General features: G+C 43.7%; 1 protein-coding gene across 3 annotated transcripts in view; it reads left to right on the top strand.

Annotated features, from left to right (window-relative positions):
- NEDD9 (neural precursor cell expressed, developmentally down-regulated 9) overlaps positions 1-25,128 on the top strand; it is a 38,781-nt gene that overhangs the window by 7,930 nt on the left and 5,723 nt on the right. For all 3 annotated transcript variants that reach the window (XM_063402516.1, XM_063402532.1, XM_063402524.1), the window contains 2 exons: positions 8,852-9,292; positions 24,329-24,430. In XM_063402516.1, coding sequence (XP_063258586.1) covers positions 8,852-9,292; positions 24,329-24,430 — 543 coding nt within the window. The remainder of the gene's footprint in view (positions 1-8,851; positions 9,293-24,328; positions 24,431-25,128) is intronic.

Raw genomic sequence — 25,128 nt, 5'->3', positions numbered from 1 at the left:
TTCCCGGGGAGCATCCCGTGCCCTTTCCCGGGGAGCATCCCGTGCCCTTTCCCGGGGAGCATCCCGTGCCCCTTTCCCGGGGAGCATCCCGTGCCCCTTTCCCGGGGAGCATCCCGTGCCCCTTTCCCGGGGAGCATCCCGTGCCCCTTTCCCGGGGAGCATCCCGTGCCCCTTTCCCGGGGAGCATCCCGTGCCCCTTTCCCGGGGAGCATCCCGTGCCCCTTTCCCGGGGAGCATCCCGTGCCCCTTTCCCGGGGAGCATCCCGTGCCCCTTTCCCGGGGAGCATCCCGTGCCCCTTTCCCGGGGAGCATCCCGTGCCCCTTTCCCGGGGAGCATCCCGTGCCCCTTTCCCGGGGAGCATCCCGTGCCCCTTTCCCGGGGAGCATCCCGTGCCCCTTTCCCGGGGAGCATCCCGTGCCCCTTTCCCGGGGAGCATCCCGTGCCCCTTTCCCGGGGAGCATCCCGTGCCCCTTTCCCGGGGAGCATCCCGTGCCCCTTTCCCGGGGAGCATCCCGTGCCCCTTTCCCGGGGAGCATCCCGTGCCCCTTTCCCGGGGAGCATCCCGTGCCCCTTTCCCGGGGAGCATCCCGTGCCCCTTTCCCGGGGAGCATCCCGTGCCCCTTTCCCGGGGAGCATCCCGTGCCCCTTTCCCGGGGAGCATCTCGTGCCTTTCCCGGGGAGCATCCCGTGCCCTTCCCAGGGAGCGGTGACCCCGCCGCACACGGCGCTGCTGCGCAGGGAGAGGGAGCGGCCCCGCTCCTGCCAACCCCCCTGCTCCGTGCCATTCACGCGGTGTTTGGGATACGGTACAGCCCTCGCGGCATCAGAAACATCTTATTTAACATCGAGGGTATCACGGTTCTGTGATTACCTTTGTAATGCCTCTCACTCCCTCTAACTGAAATAAAACTGGGCAAGCCATGAAATCAAAACTCCATCAACAGACAAAGAATATCATCTGAGCAAGCAAAGACAGCCTGTTGGTTTCTTTTTCCTTCTTGCCAATGTAGAATTGTCATTTTGTTGCTCTCAACAGATATGGAGCCAGAAATCCTTCTTTTCAACTCACTTTTCCATTGTGAAACATGCATGGCAATAAGCTGATGCACTCCATGCAGAATAGTGAAGTATTTTATTCACACAGGCCAGAGCACCAGTTAGGATCTTTGTTCTAACCTTCATTTTCACTTTTTTCCTTTTTTACTTCCCCCCACTTTTTCTAGAATCCTTATTCCTTCTTTCATAGACATGCATTTGGATTCCCTCCCAAGCTGCAGGTTCACTGCTATGCCTCAATTTTGCAAACTACTTTGCCAACTACCAAAAAAAAAAAAAAAAAAAAAAAAAAAAAAAAAAAAAAAAAAAAAAGGGCGGGAATACACAAATATCTCTAATTTACTTAAAATGGAGCAGTTGTGGCGCAACAGAAAAGGTTCTCAGACCAGAGCACTTTCAGTCTCTCATATATTAGTCACATTTGAGTCCCAGTTTTGAGTGAAGCAATAGACCATATCAGCATCCTGGACAGGAGTGTGAAGTGCCTGAGCCCTAGCTCATCTGCTCGCTGCTTGCCCACCCTGCTTGGTGGAGTACTGTGTCTGCAAAAACTGGCAGTGGATATTCCAGAGCATGACAGCCATAGTGCCTACTTTGGCTTACCCAAGTGTGGTCCTGTGAGAAAGGGAACATTCCCATTTTTCCTCCTTAACTTTCTGTGTAACTTGTCTCACTAGCAAAAAGAAAAGTCCCAGCCAGGGCAAACTCTGAAAGTCAGGCCTCTCAGGCAGACAGAGGGGCTGGGACAGGTTGGTGGAACACTGAAATAAGGCACTTGTCTCTCTGCCCTGCAGAAGGAAGGTTTTCCACATTTCAACCTCCAGGCAGCTTGGTCTACTTTGGCAGGACTGACAGCCTCTGTTCCAGAGATGCACGGGAGCAGAGAGTAAGGATACTTAGGGTGGATGAAGACCTGTCCTCCTTAGGGATCTGCTGAGGCTGTTGGCTCATAGCTGTCTCATTAGCTGTGAAGCCAGTTTTCCAAATCTGAGTGTGGAGAACTGCCTTAATTTCCATCCAGCAGGACTTGTAATTGTTTGGGTGAGCAATGCTTGACCAGAGAAGTATCTTCACTAAACCAAAAACTTGTGGGTTTTGGTGCTAGAAAGCAAGAGAATGCCTGAAAAGTAGAACTATGGGCTTTGCCTGAGGAGTGAACTGGAGCATTACCACGGGGAGCATTTGCAACTGGGCTCCTTATTTTGTCTTTAGCTGAGAGCCAAGGGAGCTCAGAGTTCCCAGAGCCAGACACAGGCTGACCTGGATGCTCATGATGCTTGATTTCCCCTGCTGAAGCTGCAGAAGCTGCGACACCCTGCTAGTGCAGAGGCTCTTTGATGCGTGCTGTGGTAGCACTTCCTGCCTCCTCTGCATAGCTGTAGGCATCATCTTGAGATTAAGAGCAAAAGCCTGCACGCAGCTTGTTGCTGGCAATGAGTGTTTCCAGGTGTGCACATGGATGGGGGCTGTTATGGTCAAGTGGTGCCATTTCATAGTCTACTCCCCATGTCACTGCCCACAGGGACCTGTCTAAGAACACGCCAGTGCAGCTTTGTGTGTATCAGGTACTGCCTTGGCTGTTCACACTGCCTTCTTCCAGGTTTGAGCAGACTAGCAAAAGACATTTTTCAAAACTGTCCTATTCAGTGACCTCTGTCAACTTCTATTAAGTAGCCTTTGTGATAGGTTACTTGTTATAGATAGACCTGTTACCTACTGTGCCTCGAGTTGCTTTCCTTGCCAACACAGCACAATGAATGCTTTATTCCAGGGGCAGTGGCAGTGAGAAATAGAAAAGGAGATGGGAGCTGAAAAGAACCTGAGTTAAACTGTCCAATGACTCTTGTACTGAAACCCTTCAGTCAGAAAACATAATAGAGCTGAAATTTTCCTCTCTTCTACCAGTCCTGCTGGTAGGCAAACTGTGCATCTCAGAATAAAACTCAATTTTACAGAGTTTTCAGAATGATACTTTTATCTCACAGGCAGAGCATTAGTGATGGGCCTAATGCAGCCCTGCAAGGGTATGTAAATGCTTAAGCTTACTTTGGAATAGCAGTCATTCATTTTTAAGAAATCTAAAAGAAGGGAATCTGTGTCAAAAATATTATGAGATGGATAACTAAAAGCGATCCAACCAAAATTAAGCTACTGGTTTGTTCACAGACATCGTCCCCACCTTTCCTTCCTTTGTTCCTCTCTTCCTACTCCCAAGCGAGCTAAACATAGGAGAGAAGCTGTTTCTCATTTTAAGAAACAGTTTGTCCAATAATAGAAAAAGGGGGTCCCACCCTCTTTCAGTGAAGAACAGAGGCAATTTTCCCAGTCCTGTTTGCACATGAGCTCTACGCACAGGAAGCAATATCGCAAAACAAGACACAGCCGAACAAAACAATACGCCTCAGCAGCCAAGCACAGAGCAGAGATCAGTATCCTCATGCTGCACCTCTGAGGGATGCAGCAGAAATTCTGTGAGCTCATGGTTGGTTGAACCTTTTCCTCGGGCGTTCATTCATTGTGGAGCTGCCTGAGAGGAGTCAAGGCGGCAGCCCTGTGCTGGGAGCTTGGCACCGCCGCGCTCGGCCCTTAAAGAGACCATTGTGTTTAATCTCGCAGCATGTAATTTATTACTCCTGCCTTTGCTGCCATGGCTGTGGGCACCTCACACACTCCCGTTACCCACGTCACTGCATGTGTTTACTCTAACAGAAGTGGTAGATGTTTTCACTACTCTCTTTAACTCCTGCCTTTTCCCTCTTCTCCCTCTTAGCCTCATCAACAAACACCCTCTTCATCCTCCAGACTATGAATTACAGAATTCTGTCAGTTGCCTTCACTGCAGAGAAGGGCAGCCAGAAAAGATCGTGATCTTCAAAGTGTTTTCATGCATCTTCATCCGGTTGCAGACGTGTTCGCCATCAATTGGAATAGGCTAAGGAGAGAGTAGACACCTTTGACAGTTCTGTAACAGACCTCACTTATGCAGCTGAATTCAGCCTGTAGTTCCTTCAGCATCTGAGAAGAAACATTGTTTACAGAGTCCTATCTTTTTTTAGGTTGGGTTCTGCAAATAGAACAGCTGACAGTTTTCAGAGCAGCATCTTTTGCTTACTGGGCCATGCATCCTAGGTGCAAAAGAAAGAAAAATCTAAGGCATGCAGAGAATACAAATTGCACCTTTCCAGCTTTTATCTAATGGACTTTAAATGGCATTAAAGGAAGCCTCAGACAGAAGTTTCAAATACCAGGCTGACTACCTAGAGAGAGCTTGAAAGCTTTACTTTTGTCTCAACCAGTGCAGAGAGTTGGGACACGGGCACTGTAATCTGCATTTGATCTAGAAGGTATCCATTTCAGTTCTGTTTCTTTTAGACAGTTTCTGACACAGGGCATCAGCAGAGTCTGCTGAGCCTTTTCCTGCAGTATGTTCCAGCTAAAATCCCCAGGCAGCAATCATTAGGGTCAGGCTCTCTTTTGCTCTGACCTGCTGACAACTGAGATAGTGCTTTGTTTAACAGAAGACTGTAAAACTTCCGCTTTTCAGTGATTTTACACGAGATGCTTTCTACTGCACTCATGAGCCCAAGGTTAAGAGGAATTTAAGCTTCTTGAGAACAAATGTGGGGGTTTTTTGTTTGCTTGTACAGAGCATTAACACAGTGGGGGCCTGGCCCTGGCTTCAACTTCCAGACATCCCAGTATTGCTAGCAAGGCTTGACACAAAAGCTGAACCGAGTCTTTCCAGTCAACCATTAGTTGTAGAGAAGCACTCTTGAAGTAGGGCTGCCACGGCACAGGGAGCTCAGGAGAATGGAGCTGCTGCACAGAGACCACAGGTGCTTTTGGATTTTGAGGAGGGCACCACTGCACCTATCATGTGGTTAATTTAACTGGACCAAAGGAGAGCAACAGACACTTCCAGTATTAGTCTTATTCGAAGAAGCTGGTAGCTTCTTTTTATGAAGTGCAGCTTCATTTTATGAAGTGCAGCTAACTTCTATATTTTTTTTTCCTATCTAGCATCAGGTAATCTTTCCCCTGCTTTTACAGAACTTGAATTTTTAGTTCTGCATCTGTTGCCCTCCTTTTTTTTCCCTTTTTATTGGGCGTGTAAAGGAACTTCTGTACAACTTACTAGTTGTGAGAACAAGTTCCAAGACAATTTTCTTATTACCCGTTCTCTATTGCTGATTTGTCTAGGAAATGGCCAAGTTTTTTTCAGCATTTAGTGATACAAAAAAGTATCACTGCTGTGCTTTTGTCTTCTCATATCAGATCTTAGAGCTTACTTGGTGCCACTTCTCAGACAGCTGAGTGGACTGATCGATGCCGTCAGAGCAAGTCCAGTTAATTTCATGTAAATGTCCCCACTCTCTGAGTTGATGAGACCAATGAGAAGGAGTATTGATATATGGGCTACAATGCCCACAGAATCAAAAAAATATTCAGATTTGTCAAATCTTTGGAGATAAGGCCCACAAGTGTTGAAAAATGTTTTTGATCAGAACTTCTTTCTGTGTGTGGAAAAGTAGAGGCTGCCATCTTGATCACCACAGCAGGTTAAAGGAACTCTGTGGTTTTCAAAAGCTTTCCTTCTGTGGTCACAATTTCATCTTTCTCAAGGCTGATTGTGCTGACTCATGAAAGTGACTGTGACTCCGTTTCTGCAGCTCATACTAAGCAGTCCTGTGTAGGAAGAATGAAGTCAGGGAAAACACAGAAGGTTTGCTTAGCAGGAGCAGTGCCTTTGCTGCTGGCACTAAGCAACAGGCTTAGTGTTTCTAGTCCCAGTGCTTATTTGGAGGAATATTTTTCCTGCTTCACTGCTCCATCAGAGACTGGTGGTAGTGGCATGGCTCTGGGCTATTTAAAAGGCCTTGGGGAAATGGCTGTGAAACAAGTGGCAACCAATTAGTATAATTCACATACTGGTGCCTGAGTTAACACCGACAATGAGAAGCTGAAGCTGTTTGCAGCAAAGAAGTTCTTGAAGCACATCCAGACAGTGTTAACATGCTGCATGCCAGGTGGTGAGAAGGTCATTGGGACAGAGATAATGAGCAGCTGGAAAAAAAAAATTCACATGGGAACTTTCTGCTGCTCTAATTCTACCGCCGTTTCAGCTTTGGTCTGAGAATTGCTTTGCTGTAGAAGCTAATCAAGCTTTTCAAATACCTTTAAACACCAAAGTATAGAAGAATACGCATTTATCATCGATTTAGCCTGCTTGATTTGTGCCTCCCCCACCCAGCTGTAATCTTCCTCCTTTAAACAGCTCCTCTGTGAAAGTTGTCTTTAAGTTGCACAGGCTCTAGTCCCATTAGTAGATTTCCCCTGTGAAAGACAAGCTAGAAAGAAGTGTGGAATGCTGAGAGATTAACTTGAATATTCAGATTAGGCAGGGGCTTTTGTTTTCTGAGCTTCATGGACTTCGTAAGCAGCCTGGTTGACACAGCAAGAGCATAGAGGTAGTGCTCCAGAAGAGACCATTGGTTTTGAACATGCTTAAATAACTGTTCTACAGTCCTGCCAAGGCACGAACAAAAATTGCTCCCTGCTTTATCTATATTCTGATATCTTAGTGTTGTTGACTGATGAGCTGAGTAGTCGTACATCAGAGGGAATGGTGGGCCCCAGTGCTGCTGTTTACATGGGAGTTCAAAATGGCAATTCTGCTTTTCCGAGCCAAAGCTTCATTTATACAGACCTCACTAATGATGCTGATGAAAGGCAAAGCCAGTGTTTCTCATACATTTGAAAGCTGATCTCCCATTCAGAGAAGAGGAAACTGATCTCGTGCACCACATTTCAACTGCATGTCTTGGGAAATGCAAGTTCACCTACCTTTTATGTGACATCTGAGCTTAGCCTCCTTCCAGCCACCAGTCAGCCCTGCACACAGCCTGCTACACAGAGCAAGGTCAAATTAAAGTCTCTGTCCTGAGGAAGTACAGGAATGATGGGAAAGCATCAGTGTGACAACAGGGAAAGATATAACAAGTGAGGGATGATTAAAAAAAAGTTCTGATATGTCCAGGGAGGAGGACAAATATGACAGCTAAAAACACTAAACTGTACTTGACGCTATGCCTTTGACATAGGAAAGATAAATCATTAAGACAGCTGCATATCCTTTTGGTGGATTAGCACCATTTCAGTTTGTGTACTGCATCCAAATATTTCAGCTTGAACACTCCAGATCCAGGGCTCTGTATATTTTGTCAAGTGCTTACAATTAGATTATAACTACCTCTGCTGACCGCCTTCACTGAAAATCAGGCAGTCATGGAGCAGTTGTTTCCAACACATCTGGAAATATCACTGGAGCCAAGAAATTAAATCTTCATGGCCTTTTTGAGGGATCCAAGAATGTTAGTGCAGACAGCCTGCCTGCTTTCTGTTGAATACCTTGGCCAGTTACTCAGAACTGGATGTGCCACAGAGGCCTGCAAAGAAAGAGGAAAGAGAGGTAGTTCAATCTGTGAGAGGAGGAGGTACTTATTAGTTACACATCACAGCCAACAATCTTACATCAGCTCAGAGCTGGCTTAAAACTTCATAGCAGAGGTACTGCTGGGAGTAGAACCCCAACAGAACAGAAGTCAGGGCAAGCTGCAAAGCCTGCCTGAAACCCCGGGCAAATGCTTGGGGGTAGAGCTGTGTGAAGTTCCTTGTGTTAATGGTACTGCTCCACTTGACATAATCAAGCAAAATGCATCTAAGAGTGCTTAAACTATGTTGACACAAGTCAAAGATGCTCCTTGGCTGCCCTAAGACTCCCCTTAAGTTCCACACAGAGGCTCTTTATGGTGCTGGTTGATACCTACATTCTTACATGCTTTGGCCCACAGAGATGGGCACTGCTTTCCTCATGGCCCTGGCGTGACCCCACTTGGGGTCACTGGGCACATTATTGTTTAAAATTGTGTTTTTCTCTTTAAGATCTATCTACAGAAGGTGGAACTCAGGGGAACCATGTTCTTTGAAGTTGTTTTGGAGGGTTTTTCGTGGTGGGGGTTTTGAGGCAGCAGGGGAGAAAGTGTTTTACCTATTAATCTACTCCTATGCTGTACTGTGCCCCTGAAGAGGTTTGCAGAGAGTGAGAAGGCACAAAGCTACACGCAAAGATGAGCATTGTAGCTCAAAACCTCTGATGTTTTGTCAACTTGTATTTTCGATAGTTTTTCTTACCAGGTGGTCTAGAGATCCATCACTTCAAGGCACCTGCAGGTGTCAGCTAAAAAAAGCCAGGCCGCCGTCGTTACACTAGTGGAATCTGCACCTCCATGGAAAGTCTTTTGGGACCACACAAATGTAAAAATGTTTGGGAAAAACTAGTCTGGATTACTCACTCCTTATGAGTCTTGTTCAGGTTTATTTTTAATGGCTGCTAGCCGGCTGTAGCAGTACACAGAGCACATTTGTAGGGAAATCAGTGTCAAGAGATGAAGGTACAAGCCCCTCATTCACAGGAAGAGCACCTCAGTGCCAGGAGCAGAACGCTCCTGACTTTCTGTCTGTTCAGGTGACTAGGCCATATAAAGAGCTTCTGTCTGACCCACTGTTGCTGGAAAATTTCTCACTAGCAGTGTTGCTAATGCATAAACCTCTCATTTTGCCAACTTGGGACAGAGGAATCCTGTGCTGTGTGGTTTTCCATGTTATTTTGATTTCACGCACACTTCTTTTTCAAATTCAGTTCTTATTTCTTATCACTTAGAATGTGAGCTTGGAGATACAAAAAAATTCTGGCTTGTTTGTTGATTTGCCATTCTTGCCTTTGTTTCTCCACAGAATCTTATGGCAAGAGCCCTGTACGACAACGTCCCCGAATGTGCAGAGGAGTTGGCCTTCCGCAAGGGAGACATCCTGACGGTGATAGAGCAGAACACCGAGGGGCTGGAGGGATGGTGGCTCTGCTCCTTGCACGGCCGGCAAGGCATCGTCCCTGGCAACCGTGTGAAACTCCTGATAGGCCCCGTGGTGCAGGAGAGTCCTCCTGGCCAGGATATGCCCAGCTCAGGAGTGGTGAATCAGCCCCTCAGCCACCACAAGATCTACCAAGTGCCGAGCTCACACGCCTCAGCACGGGACCCCGTCTACCAAGTGCCGCCTTCCCACCACAATCACGGGATTTACCAGATACCCACTGGTCATGGTCTGCTGGGACAAGACATTTACCAGGTGCCACCCTCCATGCAGAGGTGCATTGATGGTCCAGCTGTGACTAACAAGGTGTGTGCATTTGCTTTTACTTCATAGCTCCAAAGCAGCTCACCTGTGCTGAGAGAAGGATGTGATTCTGGTTCCTCCCAGGCTGAAGCACATTTGGCCTATGGCACTCTCAGATTGTATGTTCAAAGAGCTGCTGCAGCAAGATGAACTCTCACACTTGTTAATGAACAGTTACATCATCTGCCCAAGTAATTTTTGTTTAATTAGAAATTATGTACTGTCTTGCTGGAACAGTCCCAGTGGGTCTAAACTACAAAGAGGAATCAATGATTGATGTGACAAGGGCCATACTTGTGAGAGCGAGGAAACAAGAGGATGATGATAATGAGAGATGTTTTAGTATTTAACCTAAACCTTTTAAGAGTGCACTTGATGTTTATCTACAGTTAAATGTCTTGGTTGAAAGTGAGAGCTGCAGCAGCTCCCTGATGCAGCCATTACTGCATTATTGCATTATGTGGGTCCCCCCTTATTCCTGCTGTTCTTCTTAAGTTCTCCCCATCTTCTGTCACTCCCTCATTTTACCTTCACAGGATACCTGCCAGGTACCCTGGTGACTGAAAAGGATTAAGGAAGATACCTAAGGAAGGAAGTATTACAAAGCCAAAAAATAATTCTCTTAGTCCCTCCATTCCCGGTTCAACAGCTCCAGACATCAGCATCCCCCTTACCTTTAGAGCCTAAAGCACAGCATTAATATCCAATTTATGTGAGCGGATGATGGCTCTCTCAGGAAGTTCTTTACTGGTTTAAACTTTCATCTAATTTAGATTGGCAAGACCATCTGTTTTGTGTTTTTCTCCCACATCACCCACAAGTCAGCCTTTTTCATATCAAGCCTTTGGAAGACATTTTCTAATGCTTCTATTTCCTTGTTATAATTTCATTTTCCTTGATAAGAATAAATGGATTTTTTGCCTTCTGAGCAAGAGAGAAAGGTCTGTGAAACCATTCCAAGTCAATTCATAAAGAGGTTTGCTTGCTCAGCTTTTCCTTAGTTATGCTTTATAGGCTGTGCAGGAAGATAATACAAGAATATTACACTTGCTGCACAGGCAGAGATAGGTGCTTTGTTGGAGCAATTATGTGGGTTTTCTTGATAAGTCCCATGTATTTTCTCTCATTTTCTTCTTTCCATACAGACTACATACATTGAAATCTTTTCCAGGGACAGTATTGTTTCTCTCCACAGTGGATACCCTCCAAGGCAGTCAGTGAGTGCCTGGTAAATAGCCTGTTGATGGGGCAGCACAGAAGAGATCTCATTCTAGGGTATGGCTGTAGGAAACATTTTACAGCACTGTTCAGAGGTGCCTCAGCTATCCAGCTCGGGCACAGGGGATGCACCAGACAGCAGATCTGCACCAAGGTCTTGGAAAGCCCAAGGTGTTAGTTTGGAATGAGCACTATGTACCTTCATTTTAGTACCTGCCTTGCCTAAACACTACTAGGATCGTTTGCTTAGCATAATGAATGTGTGTCTCTACTCCACACAGAAAGAATTTTCCGACTGATTAGAGGTTTCTCGTCCCTCCTCCCACTCTCTCCAGCTCCAATGAAAATAACAGGACATTCTGCATAGACCTGTTGGCTACTAGGACTGTGTCAAAACCCTTGAAACACTAAGAGACTGAATCTTTGTTTTAGTCTAAGTGCAAAGATCTTGGAGATACAAAAAATCAGAAGTTATAAAGCACCTGTTTTCACCAAGTTTCTGCTTGGAAATTTTTTCAGCAACCTTGATTATGAATTTTTCTGAATTCAAGTTACCTTTAGAAAATAATCTATTTGTTGGAGTTGTGACTTGTTTTCATTTAATTCCTTGCAACCCATGAAAGGCCAGCTATGCTGCTCACTGTAAAATAACTAAGCATGCACGTTTATAAAGCATTTCATCCTCAAAGTAAATGCCAATCTGCTTAGCCCTAGCCAAAACTGGCTACTTGCTGTAATCCTGACTTAAATTTATTTAGCCTAAGAGTCCTTAGTCTCAGTGTTCACTGGCTGGCAAATCTCATGGCAGCATCCTACTTTGATCAGGGGTAGATATATCTGTTGCTCCTTGGAATTGCTCAGTTCTACAGTAAAAGGAGCCCACTGGGATTGAAACTTTGGCAGGCAAGAGACAACTTACTAGTGAAGGAGGTGTCCGAGGTAAAACTGCTCCATTTTTTACCATCCCGTTCTTGCAAAGCTGCTTTTTTACAGCTACAGCTGCAACTCTCTGCTAATGCCTTTGTCAAAGAAAAGCCTAATTAAAGGGTAGCACTTTAGCACTTGTCTCCTTTGTATGAGGAAACAGTCTGCCCTCCAAATCCTCTTCCTCTAGGGATCAGTAAAAACAATCCTTAACATTCAGAAAAGTTGGGCATCTTGAAGATTTGATTTGGGGTCTCTCTGCTTTGTCTTCCAAAATGAATAATATCTTTCCCCAGACTTGTGACACCTGCTTCAAATGCTTAAATGACCCACTCTGCCTCCTTCCATCAGCAGAATCAGCAAGTCAGCAAGCTGTGTATTTTGGTAATCTTAAGGATGTTGTAGAGTTCTGCTGCAAGTTCTTGCTGTATGCAAGTCTTCTCCCTTCCCATGGCAGGAGCTAGAGAAGAAAACTGTGTCCTCTGGACTCCACTGTAAGGAGGACCAGCAGCAGTTTCTGTGCTATCCATTTCTGCACGCGTCTGCTTGCTCCCCTTGTGCAAACGTGTGGCTTGGCTGCCATACAGGTTTTGCAGGCAGGGCTGAGGAGCTGCTGTCAGGCAGGAATTGTCTAGCCTTGAGCAGCAGTAAATCAACAGCAGGCATGTTATTAAGCTGTGCTGAGGTAAGGCATCTCCTTAGCCAGCAAGGCAGAGCGAGTCAAAAAGGAGTCCTGAGGCAGGTAATTACTGTGATTAATTGATTCTGGCCAAACTGGTTTCTGAGAACAGAGCTGTATCAAATAAAAATAGCACCTTCTAGAACTCACTCTACCAATGATAGAGATAAGGAAGGGTGCTTTAAAATTAGCCTTGGTTAGCCCCAGGCTTTTGTAGCTCTGCTGCAAGTTCAGTCACAAAACAGTTCCACCCCAAAGTGTGGAGAGCATCTGAGGAGTGTAAAGAGGTGAAAGCAGTATCTTAGAATTTATTCCCTCTTTCTGTGCTCTGCCTTGGAACTTACTCTCTGTTGCTGCAGCCAGCAAAGAGAAAGAACCTTCAGACAAATCTGACACTCAGGAAGCCTGGATTTTATCCTTTTTGCAGAATATTGCATGGTCTTGAGTGGTGCTTTTGCACCTCACCTGCAAACTGTGTGCATTAATTATGAGTGAGCTCATTCTGTACAGATTGCTTTGACAACATCCTTTGATGTCAAAGCAAAGATTCTTTTGCATCTGTGATTAATCATTGGTTCACACCTAAGCTTTGAAGTAGGGAAAGCTACACATGAAAAAAAAGTCACTACCATAATTTAAACACTCATTTTCTGGTTCAGTGTTTCCCCTTGCTGATCTGTTGTGCTGTTCCTGCCATCCTGAAAATAGCATTGGTCAAAAATTTCAGGGAATTATTTCCTTGTTGGAAGACAGCTTTCTGTAGGAACCAGTAGCTCTTAGGAGAACTGTTGATCACAGAAACTCTGCACAAAACAGAATGAGACTCATGTTTGACCAGGGAGGAGACTGCACTGTGGGAGTTACCAGCCCTGAACTACAGCTCCCACAAGGCACAGACCAACTCAGACAAATAGAGGTTAATGCCAGCTTGGAACAAACCACCTTTTTTGTTTGTTGGTCTGCTAGAACTGGAACGCTGCAATTCAGGAAACACTCAGATTTATCCATCTTTTAAAAGTGGATGGAGCGGAATAGGGAAGGAAGTCGTCTTCACCCCTGGCCTATTTCCAAGTATAAACATGTCCTTGGCAAATCAAGGGCTTCACACCCTGCCATCCTACTATCTGTGCCTTTATCCAGAGGTCACTGCCTTCAGCAGGAGATTTGGGTGAACCATGGCTGTGGGAATGGACCTTGTTCCCTGGTTCTTATTGAAGAGTCATGCTGGTTCAATGCACGAGAAAGTAGAAGCACCACCCCACAAGCAGCACCACCCTGACAATTCTGGCACAGACTTCAGTAGCAGGAGCCAATTAGCCACATTATGACATTTTTCCTTCCAATTACACAAGTACTGTCCTAATTGGGAAGAAACAAATGGGTCTTTATAATGTTTGTTCCAGAAATAAGCCTGCTTTTACATTACTGTCTTCTTTTCCTTGCCCATTTTCACATTTATGAAGTAAGAAGAGAAAGATATTGAGCACAGGAAAGAGTTGTGTGACATTATTTTGTTATCAGAAAGAATGGGATCATATCTAGTGTTTTGCAGTTTGTTGGTAAAATGTATTTACATTCCAAAATAATGTCCCCATTTACCCTCAGGCCTGAAATACCAGAGCTTCCTGTGATGGCGTTTCCATAAATGGCCCAAACAGTGATCATATAGTCCCTCTTTTCTTCTGCTTTCACATTACAAACTCTGCTTTTGGGGATTTGTATCCCTCGTAACAAAATATTGCTTCAGTGTTAAAAGTGCTGAACACACAGGAAGTTTGCTGAGTGCAGAAGGAATGGTTAACACATACCTCAACACTCAGAGCTCGCTTTCACAAAGTGTGCTCTAAAGGATGAAAATATCTCAAATTAAATGCAAGCTCAGTGGTTAAGACAGCACACAGCCGTTTTCTTAGGCTCAGGAGTTTCACTTGTAACTTTCCATGTGACATTAATAGGAGAACAACTATTTTACTGATAAAAAGTCAGTGCAGTTAATTCCTCATCCACAAGGCAGAGTAAGCAGTAGTTAGTCACTGAAGTGATTTGCAGAGAAGTATTTTGAGAAAAAGACTGCATTTTATTGGGCTGAGCAAATATATGAGCTCAGCATTACTCCCTGTTCCTCCCTGAGCACAGGGCTCTTTTTCACCAGTTCTATTTGTAGACCAGAGGCCTGCATTTTTCCCTTGGAGTATCAGAAAAAAGGGCAAGTCCTGCAATCTCATCCAATAACAGAGGTCTCCAGGGACACAAAGCCGTCTGCACAACACAGGATCAAACCTTTGCTAAAAATAGTAAAGCAATAGTAATAGCAATAATAAAATAAAAATGCAAGCTTATGGGCTCTTTCTTGGTGGTTGGAGACCTAACTGAACCTTTGGCTATGTCTGAAACAAAACATCAAATTCGGGTTATCTAAATTGCCCTTTAAGTACTGAAAACTAAGCATAGCAGCAGAGCATTTTAGAAAAAAAATTCCACATGAGTGGGAAACTGATTATTCAGAAAGTGAATCTCATCATAAGGAGGAAGTGTGGTTTCTGGAGATAGGAAATGGGTAGATAAAGACAGGTTGCTGGCCTTCAGAAAATACAGTTCCAGTAAAATCTAAAGTCTTGGCAGGCATTCTATGATTTTTTAGATGTTTTGATTTGGAGGACGACTAATTAGCATCAGAATATCATCATTCCATGTGTTTGCATGAAACATTTCAATTTTTCTTTTTTATATAGCAGTGGCAGTATAGCATTTTTTTTCCTTTTTCTTTTTTTTTTTTTTTTAACATGAATCTAAATTAATCTTGTTCCCCAAACAGACTGTTAAAATGGGAGCAAAGTGAAATTAAGGTAGTTAAGTTCCTAGGAGACAGGAACAGTCCATCCCTAATCCTTAAAAGATGGCAATATATTCCCAATGGGTCTTATCCTCACAACTTTTACATAGGCACAATGAGAGGTCTGGTATAATTATTATACAGATGCAACAAACAATTCAGGATGGAGTTTATATCTGTTTAAAAGGTGTCCATGCCTTACATGAACTTGCCAAAGCAAGCTGTGCTAATCTAAACACCACTTACTAGAAGCACTTGTCTGTACAGCTGCCCTGAGATACCCATACAGAAATGGAGCCAATACAGCTTGTGAGCCAGAGAACCTCTACAAATCAAATCAAATCAAATCAAATTAAATCAAGCTTCTTCCTCATGGAAGTTTTTATTTGCCTCTCTCTCTCAGAGTAGTGTAGTGTAGTTCCCAGTTTAAATGATTTAGGGGCACTTCCATTGTTTCTGCCCAAGTTTACCTCTGAGAACACTCTTGTGGAATTGAAACTCTCTGGCAATGCTTCATCTCAACCATATTTTTGCCCACTGGGAAATGCCGATTCACAAGAACTGAAATTGTTGACAGGGAAGGATCTGTTCTGAGAAATGTCTTAAGGGAAACAAGAAGTCATGGAAATACCCTGTTATAACAATTCCCAAATGAAACTTCTCCCCTCCCCCCCAGTCTAGAAATTCAATATAGGAGGAAAGAAATAACAGAAAAAAGATGAAACACCTCAAAAGAATTAGAATTATTTCTATGAACTGAATCAAACTGGTTTCTGTTTGTGAGCCTTTAGGATTTCATGTCATTCACAGCAAGACACTCTCTGTCCTACCTCTGTCTTAACACCTCATCCTTTTTCTCTATTTCCTCTCCTCTGCCAAACTTGCCCTAAATTAGGGCTTCTGTCTTTGAAAAGAGACAGTCATAGTATTACCAGCACAGAAAACAAGCACTGGTTTGCAACTGGTTCTTCATGTGACAACCTTTTTAAAGTGGGGAGACTAGACAGACTGGGGTGGCCAAAGCAAGATACTCCTTTTTATCACGGACAAGAGACCCGAATGCTGAGGTGCTGAGTTTTGCCACATACTTTTTATTTATCAAAAGTGCAGCTCAGATTTAATCGCAGTTTTCCAGAGAATGCTTTAGCAGACACGCATGTTTCTCCAATAAACTTATCACACAATAACTGGGGGGATTCTTTCTCTGTAAGACCCATCCATAGGCATTATTTCAGAGTCTATGCCTGTTCTATCACCAGTCCTGTAACACATCAGCTTTTTAGCTCTGTTGGCCAGTGCATGCAAAAATGATGATGTCTGTGTCTGCCTAAATATGAGTAATTGTCATGGAGATGACATGACACTGGTAGAACTCTTACCAAGAATGTTGGACAACTATCCTCTTCACACTCCTCTTAAAAATGCTGATAATTTAATAGTAATAGTATGATTTGCTCATCTCTCTTGTTTTCTTCCTCTCTTCTCAAAACTGGGACATTCTCAGAAGTGTTGGTTTGACTGTCTTTAATTACATTTTGTAAGCAAGAATGACTCTCACCAGAATCTTGGAAATACCCCTTCCCAGTCAGCCTTGCAATTCAAGGCCAGCCTACCCCAAGCCTGTTCCACTGAAGCAAGCAGAAATGTTGCTCATAACACAACTGGCAGCAAGCCCTAGAGCTGATGTGAGAGGGAGCAGGATCATGTCACGAAAGCATCATAAAATAAAGAAAAAAAAATACCCAGTCAAATCTCGCCAGTGACAAAGCTGTTGAACTTTTTTTGTGCTTTGTACAGCTCATTAGGTGAGATCTGGAGATGCAGACCTTTTTATCTGCATTTAGTTTGCAATCATGAACATCAGGGAGAAAAAATTCAACACTATCATATAAAGTTACAGCTAATGCAAGCTGAGCTCTATTCTGCCACACTTTATACAGCCATTTTGTTTTATATGAATCAGAGCTTAGAACATTTATATAACTCCACAGATTTTTTTTTTTTAAATGTTTGGGAAGACAATAAACCTGCACTTCACATATAGGAAAAATACAAAACTGAAAAAATAGTGTAATGACCCTGCTTTTGTGTACTGATTAATGGAAGAGGTCACACTGGAAGTTAAAAAATCAGGATTAGGCCAGCAGTTGGGTTGAAAGCAGTTGGCTGTACCCTTTTCATCAGCAGTGAGGGTTTGAATCCAGGCCAGCTTGTGATGTCACATTTTTTTAACCTAAATTTGTTTCCCAACTCCTACTCTATATCTTCAAGACTCTCAACCCAAAACTTGTATAAGTCTTGTTGAAATAATACAACCTCAAAATTGTAACACCCATTTTCATTACATGCTATTCTTTACGTGATAGTACCACAGGGGCCTTTTTTAACACTGGGCATCTACTGATGAGGCACTTCATAGGCACATTTAAAAGTTTCTGTTTAAATGTCTGAGCCCACAAAGTTAAGCATTTTTAATTTAATACACCATGAATAAGTGGCACCTGGACCGGCTTTAGCTTTTGAGAGCATTTACAGCAGAATCTTCATAGGTGTATGTCTTGGACAGCAAATGGAGATAAAGTGCAAGAGAAAATGAGCCGGTTTTTCGAAGACGAAAGCAGCATCAAGAAATACATCAGTTCTGTACCAGGGTAGTATTTGTCATGTGTTCTTATCTTCACACATCTGAATATTCTAAGAAATCTCAGTGATGAACACCCACTGAAAGACAAGCAGAGGTGTCACAATGCGCCCTGGTGCCGCGTTTCTTTCTGCTGTGCTCTATGGCTCGTAACTCGCTCAGCCCAGAAAACCAGTACAGTCCTTTCTGTCAATTGCCTCTTGCCTGGCAGAGACAGCTGGGCCTGAGCACTGGACACAACTCATAGCTGAGCTACAAGTCCAGTGCATCAGAAGAAATGCCTCTACAGACTTCCTCCCCTCTCTTCCAGCTTGTGAGACATGATCAAAGCTCTCCAACAGCTCTGTCTTGGCAGAAAATACTACCAGAACATTTTATAGTGGCCCAATGTTCATACATTATTTGGATTAAAATAAAGTGTTATGAGTTCATAATCTAAGACCTATAGCAACTTACAAACCCAAACATTGATACGAATATCCCTAGCACATGTGAAACTCCAATCTTGTTGGCCGCAGGGAAATATACTGTGTGTTACTGTATACAGCAAATAGATACATAAAAACATCATTGCTTGTTTTTTTCAGAGCAGGCAACAGAAAGTGATACAGTAGGTATTACTGTCAGGAAATTTATTATCAGTCACTGGAAATCCTGTTTGCAGAAGACAGGAGTGGAAACACTGTGCTTTTTGTAAAAATGACAGGAGTTTTATCCAGCTAGCCAGGTTCTTTCAAATACCCAAACTACCTTAGAGACACTGTTTTTCAGCCTAACCTTACTGCAGTTCAGCTCAGCCACTGAACCTTTCCCAAGGGAAAAAAAAATCCCTTAAAACATTTAGAGAGACAGACATGGCTAACTAAGTACATGCAGCAGAACAGAAAGAAGGGCCAAGAGGTCTGATCTGACATCATTCAATGGCTCCTGCCACTGCCTTGCACAAGTCTAGGAGTTCAAGAGAACAGAGAATTTTTCCCCTTAATTCTCTCTGATATTTCCCTATATTCTCTTTGTCTATTTTATACTTGTTGCAGGCCTAAGAGAGCCCAGGTGGCTGTTACATATCCACTTAAGGGGCTCAGCAACAGAATTTCAACAATTAGAGCTTCATAGTAAATTTAAAGAAATAATTTGCAACAGTAAACAGACATGACTTTTATTTTTTTCCCTTACACTTTGATTCATTTTTCCCACATTCAGGCTTTATGCCAGCCCCCTTTCATGCAGCACCACTTGGCCTCCTCCAGGGCAGAGCTCTTCCCAGGGTAAGCAGTGCATGGCAGTAGCTCATCAGCTGCTGAGCCCTGCCCGTGGGATGAAGAGGAGAGCATCATGGGGTGAAATATGCTTTAATGCAGTTCTTTGTCCTGATTTAAAACACATGCCCCTTTTTTCCCACCTTCAAAACGCACTGTTTAAAATCTATTTAAAAAACAGCAGGCATCAGTGCACCCTTGGAGTTGAAAGCCATACTAGGAAATACCAAGCTGGCCTTTTATCTCCCCTCTGCCTGTGTTTTGGGTGGGGCAAGGTGTTGCAGAGGTGCAACATACCTCTGATCAGTTCTGTCACCTGTAAAACTCACTTGTTTCCCATCAATCCTCGTATCAGGAATTGCAGTTCATGAGAGCAGGCCAAATTCCGCCCTTCACGGTGCCACTATAAATTCACAGTAATTTTGTTTGCTTCAGTAGGTTTATTTGCTCTTTGTCCTTGTGAAACAATGTAAACTACAGTGTTGTGTATCTGCTGTAAGCATGAGAATGGTCTTCTTGTTGCCCTAGTTAGGAATGTTCTCTGTTGCAGCCTAACATGCATTTTAATCCTGGAAGGAACAGAATGTTGGTTTTACCCCCCTATATTTAGGAAAGCGGGATTTAATGAACCACAGGATTGGATATTTTGTTAAGTACATGCACATTCAGCTCTTTTTTTCTTGGTTAAGGACATGCCATTGGCATGGAAAAGGCCCAAGTAATTGCTTTTGGAAGAGCGTGGTCTTCAGCAAGAATAGAACAAACTTTCTGCTCAGTTGTCTTTGTTTTGTAGTACTGAAAGTTTGAAGGCTCATTACATGTTTCACCAGAGCCAAAGCTGGTCCCTGTTAGTTGCTCTGCACGGATTAAGTGGTTAACAATGTTTTGAGAATGTTGGGCTAGATAGTTTGTGGGAACACCATCTGTTTCCTTTAACACGTAAACAAGGAAAATTGCTGGTTTGAAATGCAGGATTATTTTTTTATATTTGGATGACCACAGGCACTCTTAAAAGAGAAGAGGTAAAAGGAAAAATAATCCTCGTGAGGTATGAAGTGCAATGACATTTGTTAGAAAATAAATTTGTGAGTGCCAGACAGGGCTGCTATCCCTGTTCTAGAAGATGGTCTTTGCAGTCACCTCCTTCCTTCTGAATTCATCTTCAAAAGTAAACTACCATCAAAAATAAAACCATAAAAAATTTTTCAACAATGCACTGGGAGGGCTGAGCATCCTATTCAGAAGCAGCAAGTTAATTTAATATATTTATGGGTAAATACCCAAAATCAAAATTTACTTCTGACTGGGTTTGGTATCTTTCATACTTCATCTGCCTGGCTACCCCTCTCTTCCTCAGACAGAAGAAGCAGCACAACCCCATCTCCTGATGTCCCATGTGAGGTCATGAGAGTAAGAACAATTGCCCTACGTTTTCCCTTTGTCAAGTATGAGCATTCTTGTAATTACTGTTAAAAAATCCTTATTCAAGATAAACTTTGGTGATGAGCTGCTTCTATTCTGAATTGACCAGGAATAAGCAGTCTAGAGCATTTTTAGCTTAATGAAAAGCTGGAAAGAGGAGGGGAGGTACAACAGGAAACATTCTTTTACTCAGTGCAGAGCAGATTATCATCTTGTGAAATTGCTCATGACATGTTGTTACTGGATAATAATGCTCCATGCAGGAAAATATACTCAAGTCACTGGGAGAAAAAAGCTGTCTTTCATGTTCTCAGCAAACTTTGGTCGTTGCTGGATTTCTTAAAGTCATATTTTCTGCCTTTCATATATCTTTTTGGAAAGCCTAAAGAGGAGCAAACATAAAAGCATCTGATGCATTTCTATTTGGAAAATAAATGCCACCACAAGTAGAGTGCTAAACACAGCCCTGCAGACAGCACAGGTCTTCTGTCCACAGTTGCACTTGCAGGCAGACTTACTCATTAATACCCATAATCAAGCATTTTGTGCTTTAGCCTCTCACTTTCTTTGGCAGTAGCTAGACACCCCCAGAGCAGGGTTTTGTTTCAGCCAAATAAAGGAGTGACACTGCTTGACCACTGCTTCAGGAAACAGCAAAAGTGTGTAGATGATATAAAAAGTCCTGCAGTGCTGAGTGAAACTGGCTTCCTTTGTGTGGTCCATCTAGCTTTAGTGTAGCTTTTTCGGATTGTGTCACAGCACAGCAAATAAAACCAGCAGCCTTGTAGTACTGTAAATCTTTCATATGGCATCTGATATGTCAGGATTTTTTGAAGAGTGGGAAAGGCCTCTAAAGATGAGGTACAAGAGTAACTGCAGCTTCATGAAACTCCTGTATGCAAACTGAGGGAGAATTTCTCTGCAAGTACTGGGCATGAGCAAGCTTTTCTTCCATGCGTGTTCCAGGCTCCATGGTGCAAGGATATCATCTGCTTTGTGGCCAGGGCTTCTTGTTACAGAAGCAAAATACCATGTTTACCTGCAAGAAGAACAAGTGGTTTTACTTGTGCCTGCTTAGGAATATGGCAGTGCTGGGTTTATGGTTGGACCCCGTGATCCTAAAGATCTTTTCCAGCCCTATATGATTCTATGCCTTATTACCTGTGCTGCTTGGATCAACCCCCTTTTTTATATTAGAGGCCTGTGACTTAGTTCAAGAAGATCAATTCTCTGAGCAAGAAGAGGGTGGTGGTATCTTTTCTCACAGAATCACAGAACGAACTAGGTTGGAGAAGACCTTTGAGATCATTAAGCGGAACCTGTGACCTAACACCTCCTCATCAGTTAAACCATGGCACTGAGTGCCACGTCCAGTCTTTTTTTAAAAATGTCCAGGGGCGGTGACTCCACCACTTCCCTGGGCAGACGATTCTGTGCCCAGTCACTCTTTCAGTGAAGAATTTTTTTCTGTGGTCTAACCTAATCTTCCCCTCACACAGGTTAAGACTGTCTTGTTCTATCAGTCATTACCTACAGAAGAGACCAACCCCCACGTGGTTACAACCACCTTTCAGGGAGCTGTAGAGGGTGAAAAGGTCTCCCCTGAGCCTCCTTTCATCCTGAAGGAGTTCAGTCGTTCGTTTTCTGGTGTAGAACAAAACTGAGCAAGTGGGTACAAAAATGTCACACTGAGCAACCAATATCTGTCTTTTTGGAGCCTGACACGTCCTGCATTGTCCATCTAGGCAACAAGCAGCAGGTGAAGCAGAGCCAAACTGCAGCAGTGCACCATTCCTCCTGCTTCCAGCGCTGCGTGGGGCCTCTGGCTGCCCGCCATGAACACCCTGTTGTTTCTTTTCTCTGGGTTGATGAAACAGTTTCCCAGCATATCAGCAAGCAGCCTAATGCCACAGTGTTCACAGCAGCAGAAGAGCTGGTGGAGATGGGCTACCCAGGAAACAGCCCTTTGTTTTTACTCTATATTGTCAGTTCTCCCAGAGGATCACTTTAGCACACTGAATGACTCATTGAAGCAATTCCATGGTTGTAATTTTGGAGTCCTTGGAAGGAACCTCTGAGTAAACATGGCTTAAAACCAAATCCTTCTGTTCTTGACTTGGGTAGAAAGCATTTGACTGGCAGTACACAGCTGTGGAAAAAAAAAAGGATGCAAAATATATATGGCAAACTATTCTAGTCTGGTCACTAGCCCTTACTGGGAGAAAAAGCATGAAAAACTGATGTTGATACAAGTTAAATTTTTTTCTGGCAAACGGAATAATCCCAGTATTACTTGAGAGTGGCCTGGAAGCAATTCTGTCTGGAGTGACCCATTATGGGAAGTTTCTAGTAACTTCAGAAAGAACGTCCTTAAAAGTTTTGCCCATAGATACCTTTTACAATGCAGTAGGTGACTCTGTGGGACAGGAACGGCCTGCCATAACTGTTATATTTTTAGATTCTTTTAAAAAACCTCCTAGGTATGTGAGCCCTATTAGCCACATGCCCAACTGAACAGGAGTTCTCTCATAGGCAGGACTCTGGAGACTATCACTTCCAGTTCCTGTCTTCTGATGGTAATTCAAGGAAAAGCACTTGCATAAGCCATGGTCTTCCCCCACCTACAGGGTGTGACTGTTCCTCCTTTCCCCAAGGCCCACGCAGTCAGGGCAGGGGCTGGTGCTGCCTTGGGCTGCCCACTGAATCAGAGCAGAACTTGTGCTGGCAAGGCACCCACCTGAGGGGGAATCCAGTGATTGTTTCATGGTACAGGGACAGAGACTACACAGCCAAATCCAGGAGGCAAGTGAAAAGAAGGAAAGCCTGTGTTGTTAACATAGCAGAGGTAGGGGATTAGCATGAGGGGCTTTCCCTGAACACCTCAGTCAAGAAAAACTCACTGTGAAATCCGGCAAGGACTCCTTACAGCAAAAACTGCCACGGGATCCTCACTGAGAGTTTGGGTAGAAATGCTGTTGGTATCTCTGGCATATATTTCTAAGGAGAAGTAGGTAGCTCTGGTATAAAATTTACCCCAGCTGAATGCAAAGCCACATCTTATACGAGCCTATGTAATTTGCCATTTTGTGCTTTTGGGTTACAGTTTTTTTATTTTTTTTTTAGAGCTAAATAGCTCCAGCAGAGGTTAAGATGTCAGCATTTCCACTGCAAATCCAGTTCCCTTTTGGGGTTAGGTAACATTTCTTTTATACCACACCGTACTGAAATTTGGCTATGCAGATGCTGTCCAAAACTTAAGGCATTTATTTTTTCACCAGATTTTTTTTGTAGTCATTATGATAGTTAATGGTTTACAAAAGTCAAAAAATGTAAATTCTAAGGTTTCTTGGTTTTCAGAGGCTGTTATTGCATTATATACTTCAAGAATGCTTTGACATTTCCCATCTCTTAGCCACCAACACAGAAAAACCAAGCAGAGACAGCAAAATTGAATGTCCTGCTTAGGAAGGTTTAAGCATGGTGTTTCTGTGTAAAGAAATTCCAAAGCCACAACTCACACTCAGTTCTCCAGGATGATGTGCTGTGGAGCACAATAACATCCGGAGTCCTGCTGGAATAGATGAGAAATATCTCTACAAGCAAAAGCGCAGATTCCCAGAGCCTAAACATATTTTCTAAGCCTCTGACAGTGAGTGGGGACACACTCACACCCAGCAGGATCAGTGTACACAGCCCTGATGTCAGCGAGTGGGTGGTGCAGCCCTCACCTCCTGTGGTCTGTGCTAATGGGAGGTCAATGGGAAGAAAGGACTGAGCGCTCAGACTTGCACAGAATCTGTGCTTGACAAATAGAAGGCAGTGTAGAGCACTAGCAAAGTCATGTCAGGGCTGGTCTGGTAAGAAAAAAATGGTGCATTTGAAGCTACTAACACTAATTTTAGGGTGTTCAGCTCTCAGAAGAGTATGCAGACTGGTGTTAGTGACATTGCCAATGAAGCATGAATGTTAACAGGGCTGGATTGTTTATACCGTGTGCAGTTACAGAGAGAACATGCCAAGATCCTCAGAGACTTAACGTTTCCTCTTTTTCCTTTACCCACAGGTAATAACACCAGTCAGGTCAGGACAAGGTTATGTTTATGAATTCCCTTCCAAACACCAGAAGGATGCCTACGATATCCCCCCCGTTCGCCCTCTCCAAGGGGTAGGTACCAATAAGAGTGCCAACAGGGCTCACAGAGCACAAAAGGTGATGAATTTCTACCAGACTTTTATGAGCAAGGCAAGTTCTCTCATTTCAGAGAGAAAATATGTTTTAATTAGACGCTGTGGCTTATTCACAGATCACAGACGTATTTCAAAGTTTTATTTGATGTTGACTAAGATTTGGCAGCACACCAAATGCAAAAGTCCCATTTGTTCTCTCTGTTTTGATCAAAGAGTATATCTAAACAGAATAAACTTGCTGCCTGGGAACATTTTTTTCACTGTACTTTGTTGTTGCATAGTTGACAGTAATTCACTCAGTAAGGGTAAAATTATCGCCTAGATGAACAGCTGCTATGCAGGGAGTTGTTTTCGCCACCTATTGACTGCACCATCTCACTGAGCTTGAAGTATATCTTCGTCCTTGGCAGTCAGTCCTCAGGACCACAGACTTGTAGAGTGGATGCTGGCAGGACCTGGAACTCAATCACTCTGGATGTAAGGGTGTGATCAGTTCTGGTCACATGTGCTCCCCTGTTCAGCCCAAGGGGTTTCTGTAATTGACTGACCCTGATTTACCTCTCAGGAGGGAAGTCAGCCATGACTCCATCTCTCCACCGGTTGTCCATACCATTGCCCAGAGGGGACCTAGCAAAGTGCCTTTCCTCCTAACTGTCTAAAATTCTAGGCAAATCC

This window comes from Prinia subflava, chromosome 1 (genome assembly GCF_021018805.1).
Source record: "Prinia subflava isolate CZ2003 ecotype Zambia chromosome 1, Cam_Psub_1.2, whole genome shotgun sequence".
Lineage (NCBI taxonomy): Eukaryota > Metazoa > Chordata > Aves > Passeriformes > Cisticolidae > Prinia > Prinia subflava.
The sequence above is the reverse complement of the archived record's forward strand: the minus strand, read 5'-3'. Positions and strand labels throughout refer to the sequence as shown.